Here is a 19266-nt window from a genome sequence, read left to right as displayed (position 1 = left end):
TTAAATGCATGGGATTATAGGATAGGGGAGGTGTGGGCCTGGGTAAAATGCTCTGGCAGAGAGCCAGTGCAGACTTGATGGGCTGAATGGTCCCTTCTGCACTTTACAGATTCTATGACTGTTACTTGCCACTTGTCAGCCCAAGCCTGGATATTGTCCAGGTCTTGCTGCATTTGAACATGGACTGCTTCAGTATCTGAGGAGTCACGAATGGTGCTGAACATTGTGCAGTCATCAGTGAACATCCCCACTTCTGACCTTATGATGGAAGGAAAGTCATTGATGAAGCAGCTGAAGATGGTTGGGTCGAGGACACTCCCCTGAGGGACTCCTGCAGTGATGTCCTGGAGCTGAGATGATTGACCTCCAACCACCACAACCATCTCCCTCTGTGCCGGGTATCACTCCAACCAGTGGAGAGTTTCCTGATTCCTATTGACTCCAGTTTTGCTCGGGCTCCTTGTTGCTGCACCAGGGCAAATGGTGTCTTGATGTTGAGGGCTATCACTTTCACCTCACCTCTGGAGTTCAGCTCTTTGTCCATATTTGAACCAAGGCTGTAATGAGGCCAGCAGCTGAGTGACCCTGGTGAAACCCAAACTGAGTGTCAGTGATGACAGGATTGGGATTGTTGTGATTCACTCACGGTTCAATAGCTGGCAAAACATTTAGAATGAACACTCGAGCCACATTTTGTATCCAGCAGCTGTCAGGGGTTTCAGGAGAGAAGCTAATCAACGAAGTATAAAATTGGGGAAAAATCCTTCGATTAAAGCAATGGGGGGGAAAGGGGCACTTTGACCTTTGATCCTGAATTAGTCTATCTGAATCAGGGTAGCAATAAGAGCAGCACAGTGATTCCAGTGTGCTTGGTTCAGAGCAGAGACCATTCCTGATGTGACCACAGCTGGAATGTGTATTTATGGAACTGGATTAGCACCTTGTTCAGTTAATCAGGTGACACCCTTTGCCTCGAGCTGGACAAGAGGAGGTTCCACCTGAACAAGGTACACAAGACCCCCCCCCGCCCATCTGCCTCCCTCCCCCCATTGAAGACTGAGTCCGCGTGAAGCCCCATTACACACACTGACTCTATTCTCTGTACCCCAATAGACTGGAAGAGTTTCTCCAAGTGGACTTTAACCCAGAGTTCCCGACAACAACAGAATTTGAGAAATATCCCATAGACATGCCCGAGGTGCAGCGATTAATCGACTCAATCAGCAGCATGCCAGGTATGTGAGTAACTCACGCACTCACTCACCCTCTCTCTCGCAGTCACACACACACAGTCACACTTACATGTACACTAACTCACACACACACACACACTTTCACTCTCTCACACTCTCTCTCTGTCGCTCCCTCATATCTATCTGACACACAGTCTGTTTGTTATTTTGGGGTGAAGAGTTTCTAAGGGATCCTTGGGGAAGCGGCTCTGTATCATTTCCCATCAGTCTGTGTCTATGCCCCCAGTGGAAAGTGTGGACAAACAATTAAATTGACCGGGGTGATATCACGAGGTTAATTAATCTACTGTGTAAATTAGATTAGATTCATTATGTGGTAGAAATCCACTTTGCCCTCTATTTCGGGCGGTTTCCCTCCTTTTGGGAACTGTCCCTTTTAATTTATCCCTTTGTTAATTTGATTTAGTTTATTTGGTTAGCCAATAAGAGCAGTAGAAATCTACTTCCGGGATGTCGAGGATTATTTCTGGGATGTTGAGACCAACAGTTGGAATGGTTTCACACACTGAACCTCCTAGCATCCTGGAAGATCACAGGCCCTCTTGATTGGCTGTAAACGTCACCAACCACAACCTGGTAAATGACCAAGTCCCAGATTCAAACTGCACAGAAAATCCTGACAATCACATGGGCGCAGCCACTCGCTGTCCAATCAGAGCATGGGCCAAATACTGAACTCCAGTCCTGAGAGATCCATTTCTGGAGACATCACAACCACTCGCACTGCGACAGTCAAACTCACAAACTATAACTGCTTCTCCAACCATACCCAGATATATACCAGCTTGCTGAGTTACAGAGAGAGTCTCCCATTGTTTGATTGTGATGTTGTGGTCATTAATCTGTCTCCTCATGTCTGTTCTCTTTGCAAGTTCCCTCAGCTCCTTTGATGTGCCCACAGGCTCCTGGTACAGCAACCACCAGCTCTGTGAGAGTCCGCTGGAGTCTTTCAGCTGATGATACAGTGGAACATTATCAACTGTACTACAGACAAGTGCCAGAAGAAGGCACACAGCAAAACGAGGCAGCTACAGGTTTGTGACCCAGAAGTAGGAAGAGGGAATAAGAGAGATCAGAGATTGCAAACCGAATGCAGATGATGAATGGAGGTTTCCTCCACATGTGCACATTATGCAACAAGGATTCTCTCACAGCCATCCAGATTCCTTTTCCGATTTTCCTGATATTCCCTGGAGGTTGGTAAATTCCCCTTTCCAAATCCCGAGGGTGGGGGATCTGGATCTTAGGGTATGTCCGCACTCCTCCCTTGCTCAGTAACACTTGAGTGTCACACACTAGTCATAGAGGTCTACAGTATAGAAACAGGCCCTTCGGCCCACACATGCTGCACCTGAATCACTGACTTTATTCTGGGTGATGTCTGAGGCTCAGTCATACTGACCACTGCTCTCATCCACTCAAGAGTTTTGGGTGAAGAGCCAGCGGACACAGAGGAGAGAGAATGCTGACTGTCAAGGAGCAAATCTGGGCAGATCCACATTCAGTCTCAAGTTCCGGCTCATTCTCCTCAACCCAAAAGCTCTTCAGCCCAGATCCCAAACACGAGACCAGGCTGCCAATGGGGGAGCGATTAATATCAGTGATGTTCAGAATTAGAGCAGCGCAGAGATCGCCGAGGGTTGTAGGGTTGGAGAAGATTACAGAGGGGGAGGGAAGTGACTATGGAGGGATTTGGAAACAAGAATAAGAATTTTAAAATGAAAATGTTCCTTGTCTGGGAGCCAGCGTAGCTCCGAGGGCACAAGGCGAAGGGCAAGGGGCGTGAGTTTAGACACCAACAGCAGAGTTTTGGATGATGTTGAGTTTATGGAGGGTGAATGGACAGAGCAGGCAGGATGAGTTGGATTAGTCGAGTGTGGAGGTACACAGGCCTGGATCAGATGAGCTGAGACCGGCGGGATGTTACGGAGGTGAAAATATCTTTGTGATGGCGTGGATACAAGACTGGCAGCTCATTGCACGGTCAAATATAATCCACAAGTTGCCAACAATCCTGGTTCAGTCTCAGACTGTTGCCGGGGGTGGGATGGTCTCAGTGGCAAAGGGAATGGAGACAATGGCCACAGATATGCTCAGTGTGTGGGGCTTGTGTAGATCGTCCCACCCCCAACGACAGAAACTGGACTTGTTTACTCTTAGAGCGCAACCCCCTTAGACTTGGCATCTTGCTGCAGTTTGTCTATTGTCCTCTTGAACTCTGCAAACATCGACTCCATGGCTCGGAGGAGCTCAGTCTCATGCACCAGGCTGTGGAACCAAAATCCCCAGGCTGTCCCAGCTGGAATCATCCCAGAATTTCCCACAGCTAATCGCAACATTAAACATTGCTCATTAATCAATTCATGCTCCAGAAATGCTTCAAATTCTCCCGAATCATCTTCACCTATTTCAGTAACTGATGTTTACTCTGTCTCTCATTCCTCCACAGACACAAGCCTGAAAGTGAAGGAAATGTATCACACAGTCAGCGACCTGAAGCCTAACACCGTGTATGAATTCTGGGTTACAGCCACAAACTCTGCTGGGACAAGCGCTGAGAGTGACTGGGTCAAACACACGACAGGTACAGAGAGTGGGAGGTACCTGGGAAACCTGGCCGTGGGTCACAGATCAGAGATATCCATGGGTGACATCTCCTGGAACTGTGCTAATACGAGCCATGAAATGAATCCAATTTATCAGCAATCTGTACTGGCAGCAAGTAGGAGAAAGGATAACATGTTCAGGATTGGGCAATGGCCCAATGCATAGGGTGCCAACTTGACTGGTGCCCACAGTGAGGCCAGAGGGGTTCACTGCCACACATCCACACCGGATTGATATTTCACCCCTGTCGGTCTGCTGTGTTAAACATTATGACCAAGAGAGAAAAGAGTCAAATAGAAAAGGTGATTCAGCAAAGGGAACAAGGTGTGGATGTTCCAGGAGGAAGTTTCAGTTTAAAGTTTATTTATTAGTCACAAGTAGGCTTACATTAACACCGCAATGAAGTTACTGTAAAAATCCCCTAGTTGCCACACTCCGGCACCTGTTCAAGTACACTGAGGGAGAATTTAGCACGGCCAATGCACCTAACCAGCAAGTCTTTTGGACTGTGAGAGGAAACCAGAGCACCCGGAGGAAACCCACGCAGACACGGGGAGAACATGCAGATTCCACACAGACAGTGACTGAAGAGAGTTGGTTGGGAGAAGGAGTGAAATTTAGATTTGGTTTCTGTGATTCTCCAGTTCTGTTGTGGCTCTGAGATGTTGGGTTTTGTGTTTTAGTTCCTTTAGCTCCGACTATCAACATGCGAGCGGTGGCGAGCTGCCAGAATGCGGCCCTCATCGAGTGGGAATCCAGGAGCCAGAATCCCGCACGTTCCTACACTGTGGAATTTTGCCAAATCTGCAGCGGTTGTGATTGGACAGAATCTCTCACAGAGTGAGTAACGATCACAATACAGAACAAATATTAACGTTAAACCGGGAGATTATATTATGCATTTCTAAATGCTCTGCTATTGCATCCTTTATGATGGACTCTTAATATTTTCCCAATGATGTAATTTATTCTGACGAATCTTTAGTTGCCTGTTGTTTATCTCCCTTTTTGAAAAAGGATGTAACATTGGCAGTTTTCCAATCCTCTGGGACTTTTCCAGAATTTAAGGATTCTTGCAAGATAGCTACCAGTGCATCCACTATCTCTGTAGCTCCTTCCTTTAATATCCTGGGATGCAACCCATCAGGTCCAAGGGACTTATCGGTCTTTAGCCCCATTGTTTTCCCTAGTGCTTTCTCTTTAGTGATTGTTATTGTATTTATTACCTCTCTGATTTTTGCCCCTTGATTATTTAGTATTTTGGAATGTTATTTGTATCTTATACCATGAAGACTAGGTAAGGAGTTTCCACATTCCCCATTATTATTTTCCCAGTCTAATTCTCTAAGAGGTCCATGTTCACTTTGGCCTCTCTCTTTTTATATATTTAATGAAGCTCTCACTGTGTGTTTTATATTATTTGCGAGTTTACCCTCACCGTTTATCTTTTCCCTCTTTTTTTCTTTTGGTTATCTTTTGTTGGTTTTTAAAACTTTCCCAATCCTCTGGCTTACCACTAATCGTTGCCACCACATTGTATGTTTTTTCTTTCAGTTTAATACTATCCTTACCTTCCTTGGTTAACCAGGGCTGATTTATCCCCTTCCTAGAATCCTCCGTCTTCACGGGGATATATCTTTGTTGAGTCATGAACCATTTTTTGAAACGTCTGCCATCGCTGACCAACCATCGCTGACCAACCATCGCTGACCAACCATCGCTGACCAACCATCGCTGACCAACCATCTTTCCAGCTAAATTCCCAGTCCACTCCAGCCAACTCTGCCCTCATTCCTCTGGAATTATCCTTATTTAATTTTAGCAGCGTTGTTTCTGACCCAGTTTCTCACTCTCAAACTGGATGCTATATTTTACCATGTTATGATCACTATTTCCTGGGGGATCTTTTACTCTGAGATTATTTTTTAAACCCGCCTCATTTCACATCATTTTTATTTCTGCTTTTATTTCGAGGTCTTTGACTGGGATAACCGCTTGTAAAACACTAATTGAACTGGAGGCCAATGAGAATTACATTTTCTATGTCAGAGCGTTGAATGAAGGAGGTTGCAGTGAGAGGAGTTTACCCATTAACGTTCAAACCACAGGTAACAATATCAACAGCTCATCAGTGTAACTGGAGACAGTTAGACATTCTGAGAATTTCAGCCATGTCTACGACCCTCTGGAGGTCAGCAATATTATATCCAATATCAGTGTGAGACACTTATCTCATTGCGCTGCGCCCCGTACTGCGCCGTTTCCCATACCGCACTGCTTCTACACCCTGTCCCGTTCCACACTGCACCCCGCACCCTGTCCCGTCCCGCACCCTGTCCCATCCCGCACCCTGTCCCGTCCCGCACCCTGTCCCGTCCCGCACCCTGTCCCGTCCCGCACCCTGTCCCGTCCCGCACCCTGTCCCGTTCCACACTGCACCCCACACCCTGTTCCGTTCCACACTGCGCCCCGCACCCTGTCCCGTCCCGCACCCTGTCCCGTCCCGCACCCTGTCCCGTCCCGCACCCTGTCCCATCCCGCACACTGTCCCATCCTGCAGGCTGTCCTGTCCCGCCCCACGCTGCATCCCGCACCCTGTCCCGTACAGCGCTGTGCCCTGTTCTGTGCTGCGCCCCGCACCCTGTCCTGTCCCGCACTTTGTCCCGATCACTTTTTCACAAATCCTTGCCTGAAGATTGGAATTTTCAATGATGGAATGTTTCTCGGTCACAGGGTGCCAGTTGTATCTGATTGAGGAGACAGCACATCTCTCACTTTCTATTCTGGATGATGGATTCACAATTGTTTATAATGAGGATGCTGTCCTCACTGATCGGCTGTCCTATGATGACCGGTTTACAAGGTGGGTTCACGAAAATAAAACACATTCAGTTTCCAAAATTCTCCAATTCATCAGAGATACAGCCACTAACTGGATCCTTGGTCGAACTGTCCACCACATTGTTTCTGTTCAGCCCTGACACTGAACGTTGAAAGACTCAGTTGTTTCAGCTTTGAAGATACGGTGACCTTTTGGTCAATGTTGAGGGAGTGCTGCACTATCAGAGGGTCAGTACTGAGGGAGTGCCGCACTGTCAGAGGGTCAGTACTGAGGGAGTGCCGCACTGTCAGAGGGTCAGTGCTGAGGGAGTGCAGCACTGTCAGAGGGTCAGTACTGAGGGAGTGCCGCACTGTCAGAGGGTCAGTGCTGAGGGAGTGCCGCACTGTCAGAGGGTCAGTACTGAGGGAATGCCGCACTGTCAGAGGGTCAGTGCTGAGGGAATGCCGCACTGTCAGAGGGTCAGTGTTGAGGGAATGCCGCACTGTCAGAGGGTCAGTACTGAGGGAGTGGCACACTGTTAGAGGGTCAGTACTGAGGGAATGCCGCACTGTCAGAGGGTCAGTACTGAGGGAGTGCTGCACTGTCAGAGGGTCAGTGCTGAGAGAGTGCCGCACTGTCAGAGGGTCAGTACTGAGGGAGTGCCGCACTGTCAGAGGGTCAGTGCTGAGGGAATGCCGCACTGTCAGAGGGTCAGTGCTGAGGGAGTGCCGCACTGTCAGAGGGTCAGTGCTGAGGGAGTGCCGCACTGTCAGAGGGTCAGTGCTGAGGGAGTGCCGCACTGTCAGAGGGTCAGTGCTGAGGGAGTGCCGCACTGTCAGAGGGTCAGTGCTGAGGGAGTGCCGCACTGTCAGAGGGTCAGTACTGAGGGAGTGCCGCACTGTCAGAGGGTCAGTGCTGAGGGAGTGCCGCACTGTCAGAGGGTCACTGCTGAGGGAGTGCCGCACTGTCAGAGGGTCAGTGCTGAGGGAGTGCCGCACTGTCAGAGGGTCAGTGCTGAGGGAGTGCCGCACTGTCAGAGGGTCAGTGCTGAGGGAGTGCCGCACTGTCAGAGGGTCAGTGCTGAGGGAGTGCCGCACTGTCAGAGGGTCAGTACTGAGGGAGTGCCGCACTGTCAGAGGGTCAGTGCTGAGGGAGTGCCGCACTGTCAGAGGGTCACTGCTGAGGGAGTGCCGCACTGTCAGAGGGTCAGTGCTGAGGGAGTGCCGCACTGTCAGAGCGGCCGTCTTTTGGATGAGATGTTGAATTGGAGTTCTTATTGTTTGTTCCGAATTTCCAGGTTGATCAAGTGAAAATTGATGACATCATGACTGGGGTGGCACAGTGGGCACTGCTGCCTCACAACGCCAGAGACCCGGGTTCGATTCCGCCCTTGAGTCACTGTGTGGAGTTTGCACATTCCCCCCGTGTCTGCATGGGTTTTCTCCGGGTGCTCCGGTTTCCTCCCACAGTCCAAAAGATGTGCAGGTTAGGTTGATTGGCCATGCTAAATTGCCCCTTAGTGGGGATTAGCAGGATAAATCCGTGGGGTTACGGGTGGGTTTGCTGTCGTTGCAGCTTTGATGGGTCAAATGGCCTCCTTCACTGTAGGGATTCTGTGATCATTGCAAAGAGAACTCCTGGTGTCTTGGCCAACTTTCATCCCTCATCCAAAAATCCGATGACGTAGTCACTCATCTCATTGTCCCTATTTGCTAACGGGACGAGTCACGGAATTCAGTGTCATTCAATGTGTGGAATCCTCAGGCAGGTGTGACTGAAACAAGCTCAATCGACGCCAGCCACATCCGGTTACTGCATTCTTAGTGAGTCAATAAAGATTGTAATACTTTGATTGACTGGGATCACGTAACATTCTCATGTAATATCGGGGGGGGGGAGGGGGAGTGGGAGTGGGTGGGGGTTCTGGGTTGAGAGTGGGAGAGAGCAGGGGGATAGTGAGTTTGGCTGGATAGGGAGGGTCTGTTGTGTCTCCTGTGGTTAATCTCTGATTTCAGAGCCACTGTTAACTGATCAGGAACATGGATAAGTGTAAACTCACTGATCGGGACCTGTTCTTACTGTAGCTGTGCTGCTGTCATGGGACAGTTAGTTCCTGTGCGAGGACAACATTACTGGGAGGTTGAAGTGACGGAAGAGCTGGAGTATCGCATTGGTGTGGCCTCCCCGAACATCCCACGGGACAGTTACCTGGGCTCAAACATCACATCCTGGTGCATGAGACACACACTCACACCATCCAGGTACAGAAACTCAGTGTCTGAAACGCCACTAACTAGTAATCCTTTACAAGAGTCACAACTTTAACAACCTTTTTCTCCTTCATTGTGTCTCCCTCAAAATTATTTGATATAAAAATGGTTTAAACTTTAAATTGTGAGTAACGAGGCCTTGATTCTGAGGATTGTCTCGAAGCTAACACTCTGATTAGTGAAGATGCGTTTCTGTGAGTTTAGCTTCTTCACCCAGTATCTGTTAAAACTAAAGTAAATTATGTAGGTTTGTGAAACCCTCTTCTCAGAATATTCTTTTGCTCCTCCAGATGTCGCTCCAATCCTTTCAATGTGTCCATCTTGTATTCTTTCCCATTTACTGTCGATTATTAAAGCAGTTGGGGAACTCATACACAACAACTACACCACTCAGCATAGCCCAGCCGATTCCAGACAGGACCCGGTCCCTCACTCCGGCACCATGGGGAATGGGACACCCCCCCGGGTCACTCTCTCACTGGGGACTGCAGTACTGACTGCTGTCACTCAAACCTTACTCCATCCCTCATTGAGTCAGGACTGGTAAATAATTCTGATTTGATTTATTGTCACATTAACATAGTGAAAAATATTGTTTCTTGCGCGCTATACAGACAAAACATACCGTTCATAGAGAAGGAAACGAGAGAGTGCAGAATGTGTTAACAGTCATAGCCAGGATGTAGGTGTCTGAATAACAGCTTCAGGCAGAAGCTGATTCTATCGGTTTGTAGAATGCTCATTGCTATCCTGATCCTCCCCATTAGTTTTTTAATGTCCTTTACAGGATGTGGGTGTTGCTCACGAGGTCAGCATTTTGTTACCCTCCTCAATTGCCCTTGAGAAGGTTGTGGTGAGCTGTCTTCTTGAACCACTGCAGTCAATGTGATGTAGTGTCGTGGAGGGCATGCCCCTTTCTACATCAATGGGGACAAAGTAGAAATGGTCAAAAGCTTCAGGTGTTTAGGTGTCCAGATCACCAACAACCTGTCCTGGTCCCCCCCACACTGACACTATAGTTAAGAAAGTCCACCAGCGCCTCTACTTTCTCAGAAGACTAAGGAAATCTGGCATGTCAGCTACGACTCTCACCAATTTTTACAGATGCACCATAGAAAGCATTCTTTCTGGTTGTATCACAGCTTGGTATGGCTCCTGCTCTGCCCAAGACTGCAAGAAACGACAAAAGGTCGTGAATGTAGACCAATCCATCACGCAAACCAGCCTCCCATCCATTGACTCTGTCTACACTTCCAGCTGCTGCGGAAAAGCAGCCGACATAATCAAGGACCTCACGCACCCCGGACATTCTCTCTTCCACCTTCTTCCGTCAGTAAAAAGATACAAAAGTCTGAGGTCACGTACCAACCGACTCAAGAACAGCTTCTTCCCTGCTGCTGTCAGACTTTTGAATGGATCTACCTTGCATTAAGTTGATCTTTCTCTATACCCCAGCTATGACTGTTAACATTACATTCTGCACCCTCTCCTTTTGTTTTCTATGAATGGTATGCTTTGTCTGTATAGCGCGCAAGAAACAATACTTTTCACTGTATGTTAATACATGTGACAATAAATCAAATAGGTACACCCACAATGCTGTTAGGGAGAGAGTTTTGGGTTTTTGACCCAGTGACAGTGAAGGAACGGTGATATATTTCCAAGTCAGGAGGGTGAGTGGCTTGGAGGGGAAGTGCTGGTGTTCCCAAGTATCTGCTTCCTTCTAGATGGTCAGGTTCACAGGATTGAAGGAGAATTTTCCCTTCACCTTAACTCTCCCTCTGGCCCTCCATATCGCTGGGAAGTCGAAGACTCTGAACAATATTTTAAACAATGCTGAGTAGCAGGAGCTGCTTTGTTATTTTCCCTCTCTGACTATCCCTGCTGCAACGAGGTGTGTTTGTATGAAATGGGAGGATGTGGAAAAGATTGAAAGGGTGCAGAGGAGATTTACAAGGATGTTGCCTGGATTGAGTGGCATGCCTTATGAGGATAGGCTGAGGGAGCTCGGTCTTTTCTCCTTGGAGAGATGAAGGATGAGAGGAGACCTAATAGAGGTATATAAGATGTTGAGAGGCATAGATCGGGTGGACTCCCAGAGGCTTTTTCCCAGGGTGGAAATGGCTGCTACGAGAGGACACAGGTTTAAGGTGCTGGGGGGTAGGTACAGGGGAGATGTTAGGGGTAAGTTTTTCACACAGAGGGTGGTGGGTGAGTGGAATCGGCTGCCGTCAGTGGTGGTGGAGGCAAACTCAATAGGGTCTTTTAAGAGACTCCTGGATGAGTACATGGAGCTTAATAGGATGGAGGGTTATAGGTAGGTGTAGAAGGTAGGGATGTGGTCGGCACAACTTGTGGGGCCGAAGGGCCTGTTTGTGCTGTAGTTTTTCTATGTTTCTATGAAATGGGAAGTGATTTAGGGGCGGTTTCTGGTGGAGATTTTCTGCTACTTTCATTCTGCTTTAACCTGCAGGAGTAAGTTTGAATTCCTTCACAACGGGCGCAGCCCGGATTTGAGAGTCACCGTACCCCCCGAGAGAATCGGAATTCTCCTGGACTACGACGCTGGGAAAATCTCCTTCTTCAATGCTGACATTGCTCAACATCTCTTCACCTTCACTCAACCGTTCCAGAATCTCGTCAATCCCTGCTTCGCTTTGGAAAGTTCTGGCATTTTAAAAATCTCTCATGGGATTCCTATCCCTGAGTTTACAAAATTACCATGAACTCCTCCTTCAGTCTGAGCTGCAGCGAGTGTTGTGCGGGACAGGGATTCAAAGGAAATTATCCTTTAAATGTGCAATTGCTTTTCATGAGTTTAGTCCCAGGGATGCAGTGCCACATGTTTACCACCAGGGGGACCTAGTGATCATTGCCCTAGTGGTGGAAACGGGTACTGCAGCCCATTAACCCCAACCCACCCAGAGAACCCAGACAGTGCGGAAGAGGCCATTCGGCCCATTGCATCTGCACCGTCTCTCTGACAGATTATTTTACCCAGGCCTTCTCCCCTATCCCTGCAACCCCATACATTTACCACGGACAATCCACCCAACCTGCTCATCTTCGGATTGTGGGAGGAAATCGGAGCACCCGGAGGAAACCCACGCAGACACGGGGAGAACGTGCAAACTCCACACAGACAGTGACCCAAGTCAGGAATCGAACCTTGGTCCCTGGTGCTGTGAGGCAGCAGTGTTAACCACTGTGCTGCCGTGCCACCCCCATCTTAATTCATTTTTCCAATTCAATTGTCTGAATCTGATCCTCATCCCACCCAATGCAGCGTTATTCTTGATGGATCAGTCCAAGGCTCCAAGCACCTGAACATTCAGTTGTTAACCTTTAAATTTCAATCCTTTAGAGATAAAGGTGTATCTGTCCATTAGCTTTTAGTGACTTATGTATATGATTCTGAAATCTCTCTCCCAGCAACTTGCAGTGTAACATTCCTCAGGAAATTGTTCCATCTGCAAAAACCAAACTGACAAAATCAGACACACACAGTTTCAATTCTTTCATTCATAACTCAAAATTTGTGATATTAAAATATTATCCCATGTGGGGGTTGTTGTCCAATGGAAAGGTCCAGAAGCTTGTCTGGAATACATATAACAGGATTCAGCGCTGCTATCACGTCATGCCAGACTCTGAAATGTGACGAGAAACTCCGTTCCATTCTTGCACCAGCTTACCAGTCCCTCCTGCTGCTGTGAGCACATTCAGCACCCAAGCAGATACCAAACCATTGTTTGTTCCTGTGCCCTTGCCCAGGGTCTGGGTGATGGGCGTGTGGAAAACCATGTACTCAGATCCCTCTCCCCCACTGTAGTGGCGACAGTAGCATCAACACTCGTGACAATCTGTGTCTGCTACAAAACAGAGTAACTAATATCAGTATTTGTGGAACTAAGAATAAAGGAGTAGGATTCTCCTCTCAGGCTGACCTTCATTGGAATGGAATTCACTCTGTAAACTTTGACCCTTGCCTTCTGCCATCTTGTCTTCACAGTAAATATTAGTTTTATGAAAGGAGAATAAAGTTCATGTTTGGATCAGTTTGAAGGTAACTATTTATTTCTGGAAGATTTATGAAGAGGAGGAAACGGAAGCAGAACAGGAGTTCCGACCGTCACTCGGTGACCCAAGTGTTTCCCTCATTTCCTCCAATCACTGCTCCCCAATTTATTTACTAATGTTTATCAAGTTTTTATTTGGGACTCAGTCCCAATGATCTGAAAACTTTCAATTCTACAATTAAAACTAAATGCCAGAATTCTCCAGTCTCGTGAACCTCATTCCGGTGCCAATGAGAACAGAGAATTTGGCACTCAGCCACTACAGCGGGACTGGAGAATCCCAGCCATGGCGAGGCTGGTGAATGGTGGGTGAGGCCCCAGCCTCAATCTTGTGTTAGATTGTCTCCCTTTTAGGAACATTCGAGTAGATGATCATTTAGATCCTCAAGTCTGTTCATCCACTCAACGAGATCACTGTTAATCTGTGGCCCAACATCAGAAACCCAGCTTTATCCGATATCCCTAAATACCCACAATTAATTGAAACTGATCACTCAGATTAACAATTGACCGTGAATAAATTGTCATTTGCAGAAGAGTTCCAAACTTCTACCACCGTTTGGGTAGGAAAATAGGACTTAGGAGGACGAGGCCATTCGGCCCTCCATCTGTTATAGAATTGTTTCCTACTTTTAACCCAAAAAGATTTGGCTCAAATATTTGGTGATGTTTCCAGACAGATTTCCCAGCCAGTGCAAGTAATTTCTCTCCATCTGCGCCGTGAGCGCTTTTAGCAATGAGATTGTGACCCTCGGACCTGTTGACAGGGGAGGGGGGGGGGGGGGGGTGAAGTACCCAGATCCCCTTGTGTGAATGTAACCCCCAGAAACCCTGCCAATGGTGGGTACAGGGCCAGCTCCTGGTGTGGGCAGAGAGACGGCATTGTGCATCATCCAAGGAATCCCATCTGTGACCTGCAAAAAAAAACAAGGAATGAAATGAATTTGAACAGCTCGCATGAAATAAAGCATCTCAATGCCCTCAACCCTGGGTTGTAGTGGACGGTGTCAGATTGGTGAACTGTAGTAACTGTGTCTCTGGGTCAGTATTATACAGCTCCAAACAAATAACAAGAATGTTGTAAATAACTTCATCAGATTTGGAACATAATTCCCAGCGAAGTGAAAAATCTGCCATCATTCTCAGTGGGATGATGATAGAAGCCGGCAGTTCTGTTGCTATTAAATATAGACAACAATTATTGTGTCCTGTATTGTCTATCTCCCCTCTCTCCCTCAACTACAATCTGTAGCCATGTAGAGAAAGGAAAGAGGAGCCAGTGCTAATACTCTCTATCTGACAATAAACTAACAGAACTTTTGGAGATATTCATTAGGTCGGGTAGCACAGTTAATGTTTCAAAATCTATTCTGTATCAATTTCTTTCAGAAGGTCCATTGTTATCACTATGACTAATTTAGTGGAATTCTTTAGTCATAAGAGTTTTACAGCACAGAAAGAGGCCCTTCAGTCCATCGTGTCTGTGCCGGCCATCGAGCACCTATTTATTCTAATCCCATTTTCCAGCACTTGATCCGTAGCCTTGTGTGCTAGGGCGTTTCAAGTGCTCATCTAAAGTCTTCTTAAATGTTGTGAGGAAGTAACAAGCAACACAGATAAAGGGGAACCTGTAGATGTGGTGTACTTAGTTTTCCAGAAGACAATTGACAAGATGTCACATAAAAAGTTACTGCACAAAATAAGTGCTTATGGTGTAGGGGGGTAACATATTAGCAGGTCTATGATATTTACAATTTATATCAATGACCTGGATGAAGGGATGGAATGTATAATTGGTAAATTTGCTGATGAGACAAAGATAGGTGGAAAATAAATCATGTGGAGGACATAAGGAGTCTACAAAGGGACATAGGTTAAGTGAGTGGCAGATGCCGTATAATACATAGAACAGACAGAACAGGCCCTTCGGCCCACGATGTTGTGCCGAACTTTATCTGAAACCAAGATCAAGCTATCCCACTCCCTATCATCCTGGTGTGCTCCATGTGCCTATCCAATAACCGCTTAAATGTTCCTAAAGTGTCCGACTCCACTATCACTGCAGGCAGTCCATTCCACACCCCAACCACTCTCTGCGTAAAGAACCTACCTCTGATATCCTTCCTATATCTCCCACCACGAACCCTATAGTTATGCCCCCTTGTAATAGCTCCATCCACCCGAGGAAATAGTCTTTGAACGTTCACTCTATCTATCCCCTTCATCATTTTATAAACCTCTATTAAGTCTCCCCTCAACCTCCTCCGCTCCAGAGAGAACAGCCCTAGCTCCCGCAACCTTTCCTCATAAGACCTACCCTCCAAACCAGGCAGCATCCTGGTAAATCTCCTCTGCACTCTTTCCAGCGCTTCCACATCCTTCTTATAGTGAGGTGACCAGAACTGCACACAATATTCCAAATGTGGTCTCACCAAGGTCCTGTACAGTTGCAGCATAACCCCACGGCTCTTAAACTCCAACCCCCTGTTAATAAAAGCTAACACACTATAGGCCTTCTTCACAGCTCTATCCACTTGAGTGGCAACCTTTAGAGATCTGTGGATATGGACCCCAAGATCTCTCTGTTCCTCCACAGTCTTCAGAACCCTACCTTTGACCCTGTAATCCACATTTAAATTAGTCCTACCAAAATGAATCACCTCACATTTATCAGGGTTAAACTCCATTTGCCATTTTTCAGCCCAGCTTTGCATCCTATCTATGTCTCTTTGCAGCCTACAACAGCCCTCCACCTCATCCACCAATCTTGGTGTCATCAGCAAATTTACTGATCCACCCTTCAGCCCCCTCCTCTAAGTCATTAATAAAAATCACAAAGAGCAGAGGACCAAGCACTGATCCCTGTGGCACTCCGCTAGCAACCTGCCTCCAGTCCTTATGTAGGAAAATGTTTCCTCAATTACCTTTCCTCTATCACAAGGTCAGAAGTGGGGATGTTCGTTGATGACTGCACAATGTTCAGCACTATTTGCAACACCTCAGGTACTAAAGCAGTTCATGTCCAAACGCAGCATGATCTGGACAATATCCAGGCTTAGGCTGATAAGTGACAAGTAACATTCATGCCACACAAGCGCCAGACAATGATCATCTCCAACAAGAAAGCATCTAACCATGGTCTCTTGACATTCAATGGCATTACCATCACTGAATCCCCACACTATTAACATCCTGGGGGTTACCATTGACCAGAAACTGAACTGGACTCGCCATATGAACACTGCGGTTACAAGAGCAGCTCAGAGATTGGGAATTCTGCAATTAGTAACTCAACTCCTCACTCCCCAAAACACTATCGCTTTGCCTGGTTGAATGCAGCCCCAACAGTCAAGAAGTTCGACCCATCCAGGAAAAACCAGCTCCACTTGATTGGCACCCCATCCTATCTACAACCTTCAACATTCACTCCATCCACCACCGATGCACAGTGACAGCCGTGTGTGCAGGATCCATGGCCCCTTGTTTCCTTGGAGGATGAGACTGGGGAGTTAAAAATGGCAGAGACACTAATCAGCATTTTGCCTTGGTTTCCAGAGTGGAGGACACTATCTTATAGATTACACTAAATAGATGAGAAAGCAAGTTGCAATGAGTTAGGTTAGGTTAGGTGAATGGGGCAAAACTCAAAGGTTCAGAATTTAATCTGAGGCACACACCTTCTCAATGTCACCTTTTAGTTCAAGTTTAAGTTAAATTGTGAAATCAAAAGGATTAAAATGTAACTCAAGCAGTTTGAAAAAAAACAGGCTGTAAAGTGCCTAGCCGGAAGATGAGATGCTGTTCTTCCAGTTTGCGTTGAACTTCACTGGAACATTGCAGCAGGCCAAGGACAGATATGTGGGCATGGGAGCAGGATTGTGTGTTAAAATGGCAAGCAACAGAAAGGTCAGACCGAAGACCAAAGGTGCTCAGCAAAGCGATCACCCAGTCTACGCTTGGTCTCTCCGATATAGAGGAGACCACATTGGGAGCAGCGAATGCAATAGACCAAATTGAAAGAGATGCCAGTGAAACGCTGCTTAACCTGGAATGAGTGTTTTGGACCTTGGATGGGAAGCATGGAAGAGGTAATGGGACAGGTGTTACACCTTCTGCCATTGCATGGGAAGGTGCCGTGGGTGACGGGAGAGGTGTTGAGTATAGTGGAGTGGATTAGGTTATCCCGGAGGGAACGGTCTCTGCGGAATGCTGACAGAGGGAGTGAAGGGAAGATGTGTTTGTTGGTGGCATCACGCTGGAGTTGGTGAAAATGGTGGAGGATTGTGCTTTGCATGCAGAGGCTGGTGGGGTGAAATGTGAGAACAAGGGGGACTTGTTCTGGGAGGGAGTGAGGGTCGTGGCGCGAGAGATGGACTGCATGCTGTGAGGGCCCTGTCGACAACTGTAGATGGGAATCCATGGTTGAGGAAAAAGGAAAGTGGTATCATCGGAAAAAATGTGACAGAGGAGCTGAGAGAAAGGGATGGAGATTTTATGAAATCTATTTGAAGGATCTCTGCTATTGGTAGAGAATTCTCTCAAATGTAAGAGCAGAATTCATGCTGGGCCCCCTTGATAGAAAGGGTGGCCGGTGGGGGGTGGGGGTGCAGCTGGGGGGGGGGGGGGGGGGAGGGTTCAGAGGAATTCAAGGTGAGATTCAGTCTCTGACACAAACATTTAAACAGAAACATGCTGTTTGTATCGGCGTTTGGAGGTTTAATGATTTCAGAAAAACTGACCTTCCACCATCAGGCACTTGTTGCCCAGCCATGATCTTAGTAAATAGTAAACTTGAGGGACCGAATAGCCTAACTCCTGCTTCGTTCCGATGTTCACAGTGCCACTCTTACCCCTAAGAAAAATTGAGTCGCAGGCCCTCTGCACCACCACAAGAGGGAGAAAGACTAACTCTAAAACATTAATCTCCTGTTTCCCCAACGACTCAAATTACTAATTCTTCTCCCTGTTTAAATATTGTCACGGGTCTCCTGTCTCTTTATCCCATTAGATTTATCCCCTGGGCATTCTTCATTCCTCGGATACTAACCTGACAATTGGAAAGTCCACCCGGGGCTCGGACGCTGAAATTCTCTTTTTAAACTTGTCCAGTATCCCCTCCTCTCCACTAAGGCCACCCACCCAATCCTTTCATCAAAGTGCCTCATCACCAACTTTCACCCTTCCTTCCCCTCAGTGTTCACACTCCTTTAATGTCTCTCGGAAGCAGCTGTAGAAAGTCTGGAATTACTGTTGCTGCTGCTGATTTTTACCATCTCAAACTGCTGGCACTTAAAGAACAAAACTGGCACCCATCTCACTGACAGCAGAGTCAGGAGAGGCGAGGGACCCTGTACCCCAGTGAGAGTCAGCACCTTCAGGAGAGGAGGGGACCCTGTATCCCAGAGAGAGTCAGCACCTTCAGGAGAGGAGGGGGCAAAGGTAAGGAACGCGGAACACATTTACCCCACTTGGGTAAACACACTGCAGTAAGCAATGACTTTAATAATGCACCAAAGCCAATCACAGGCCCCTAGACATCGATTGGCCCATTTAGTTCTGGTTGAACATTACGTTTCTGTCAGTGATGCTATTCAGAGACAAACCCCCTCAATGGGGAAGCAATGCCAATGGTTGCCATGGCAGCAGTCAGTTAGCAAGGAGGTGGCGAACTCAGAACCTTGGATGAACCTTTCAATAATTCTGTTGCTGGGGCAAATCTGTGCTGAGATCAGTCGGTCAGATGGAGAGTTCATGAATAATCAGTGTTGTGGCTCTGGATGTTCCTGCTGTCGTGTGACTACAGCCCCGACCCCTCCCCACAGAGAGACAGACTCACACACAGACACAGACAGACACACAGATATACGAAGGGTTTTGTTTGTTTTTCTGAGATTGCTGGGAAGAAATTGCAGAAAATGCATTTTGCAAAGGTTAAAGCTTCTGTTGATTCATCCTGATTTGGATCAGGTCAACGTATTTGACAGACTGGAGAAACAGAGGGCTTGGCAAACACAAACTCACAAAGGAACCATTGAAAGTTGATGCACAAATCTGAAAATTAAACCCACTTCTCATGAGAACCCTCAAACCTTTCAGCCCAAGCATCACTGAACTAAATCTCAACACAATTTAGCTGCCTTGGCCTCTCAATAACCCGGTCAAACTAAAATATATTAATCCTGATCGATTCTCAGCCTTTGCTTTAGTGAGTGAGTGAGTGACAGCGTGAGATTGAG

General features: G+C 47.2%; 1 protein-coding gene across 10 annotated transcripts in view; it reads left to right on the top strand.

Annotated features, from left to right (window-relative positions):
- The window catches only part of fsd2 (fibronectin type III and SPRY domain containing 2), a 29977-nt gene extending 16966 nt beyond the window's left edge, over nucleotides 1-13011 (top strand). For 3 of the 10 annotated variants that reach the window (XM_078241126.1, XM_078241128.1, XM_078241127.1), the window contains 8 exons: nucleotides 1114-1235; nucleotides 2126-2287; nucleotides 3703-3837; nucleotides 4544-4700; nucleotides 5835-5968; nucleotides 6594-6723; nucleotides 8766-8942; nucleotides 11425-13011. In XM_078241126.1, coding sequence (XP_078097252.1) covers nucleotides 1114-1235; nucleotides 2126-2287; nucleotides 3703-3837; nucleotides 4544-4700; nucleotides 5835-5968; nucleotides 6594-6723; nucleotides 8766-8942; nucleotides 11425-11677 — 1270 coding nt within the window. In that variant the 3' untranslated portion in view covers nucleotides 11678-13011. The remainder of the gene's footprint in view (nucleotides 1-1113; nucleotides 1236-2125; nucleotides 2288-3702; nucleotides 3838-4543; nucleotides 4701-5834; nucleotides 5969-6593; nucleotides 6724-8765; nucleotides 8943-11424) is intronic. The other 7 variants (XM_078241129.1, XM_078241130.1, XM_078241131.1 and 4 more) reach the window with 3 other exon arrangements.
- Nucleotides 13012-19266: the final 6255 nt, after the last annotated feature.

This window comes from Mustelus asterias, chromosome 24, assembly GCF_964213995.1.
Source record: "Mustelus asterias chromosome 24, sMusAst1.hap1.1, whole genome shotgun sequence".
NCBI lineage: Eukaryota > Metazoa > Chordata > Chondrichthyes > Carcharhiniformes > Triakidae > Mustelus > Mustelus asterias.
Note: the sequence above shows the minus strand (reverse complement) of the source record. Positions and strands in the feature narration are given on the sequence as shown.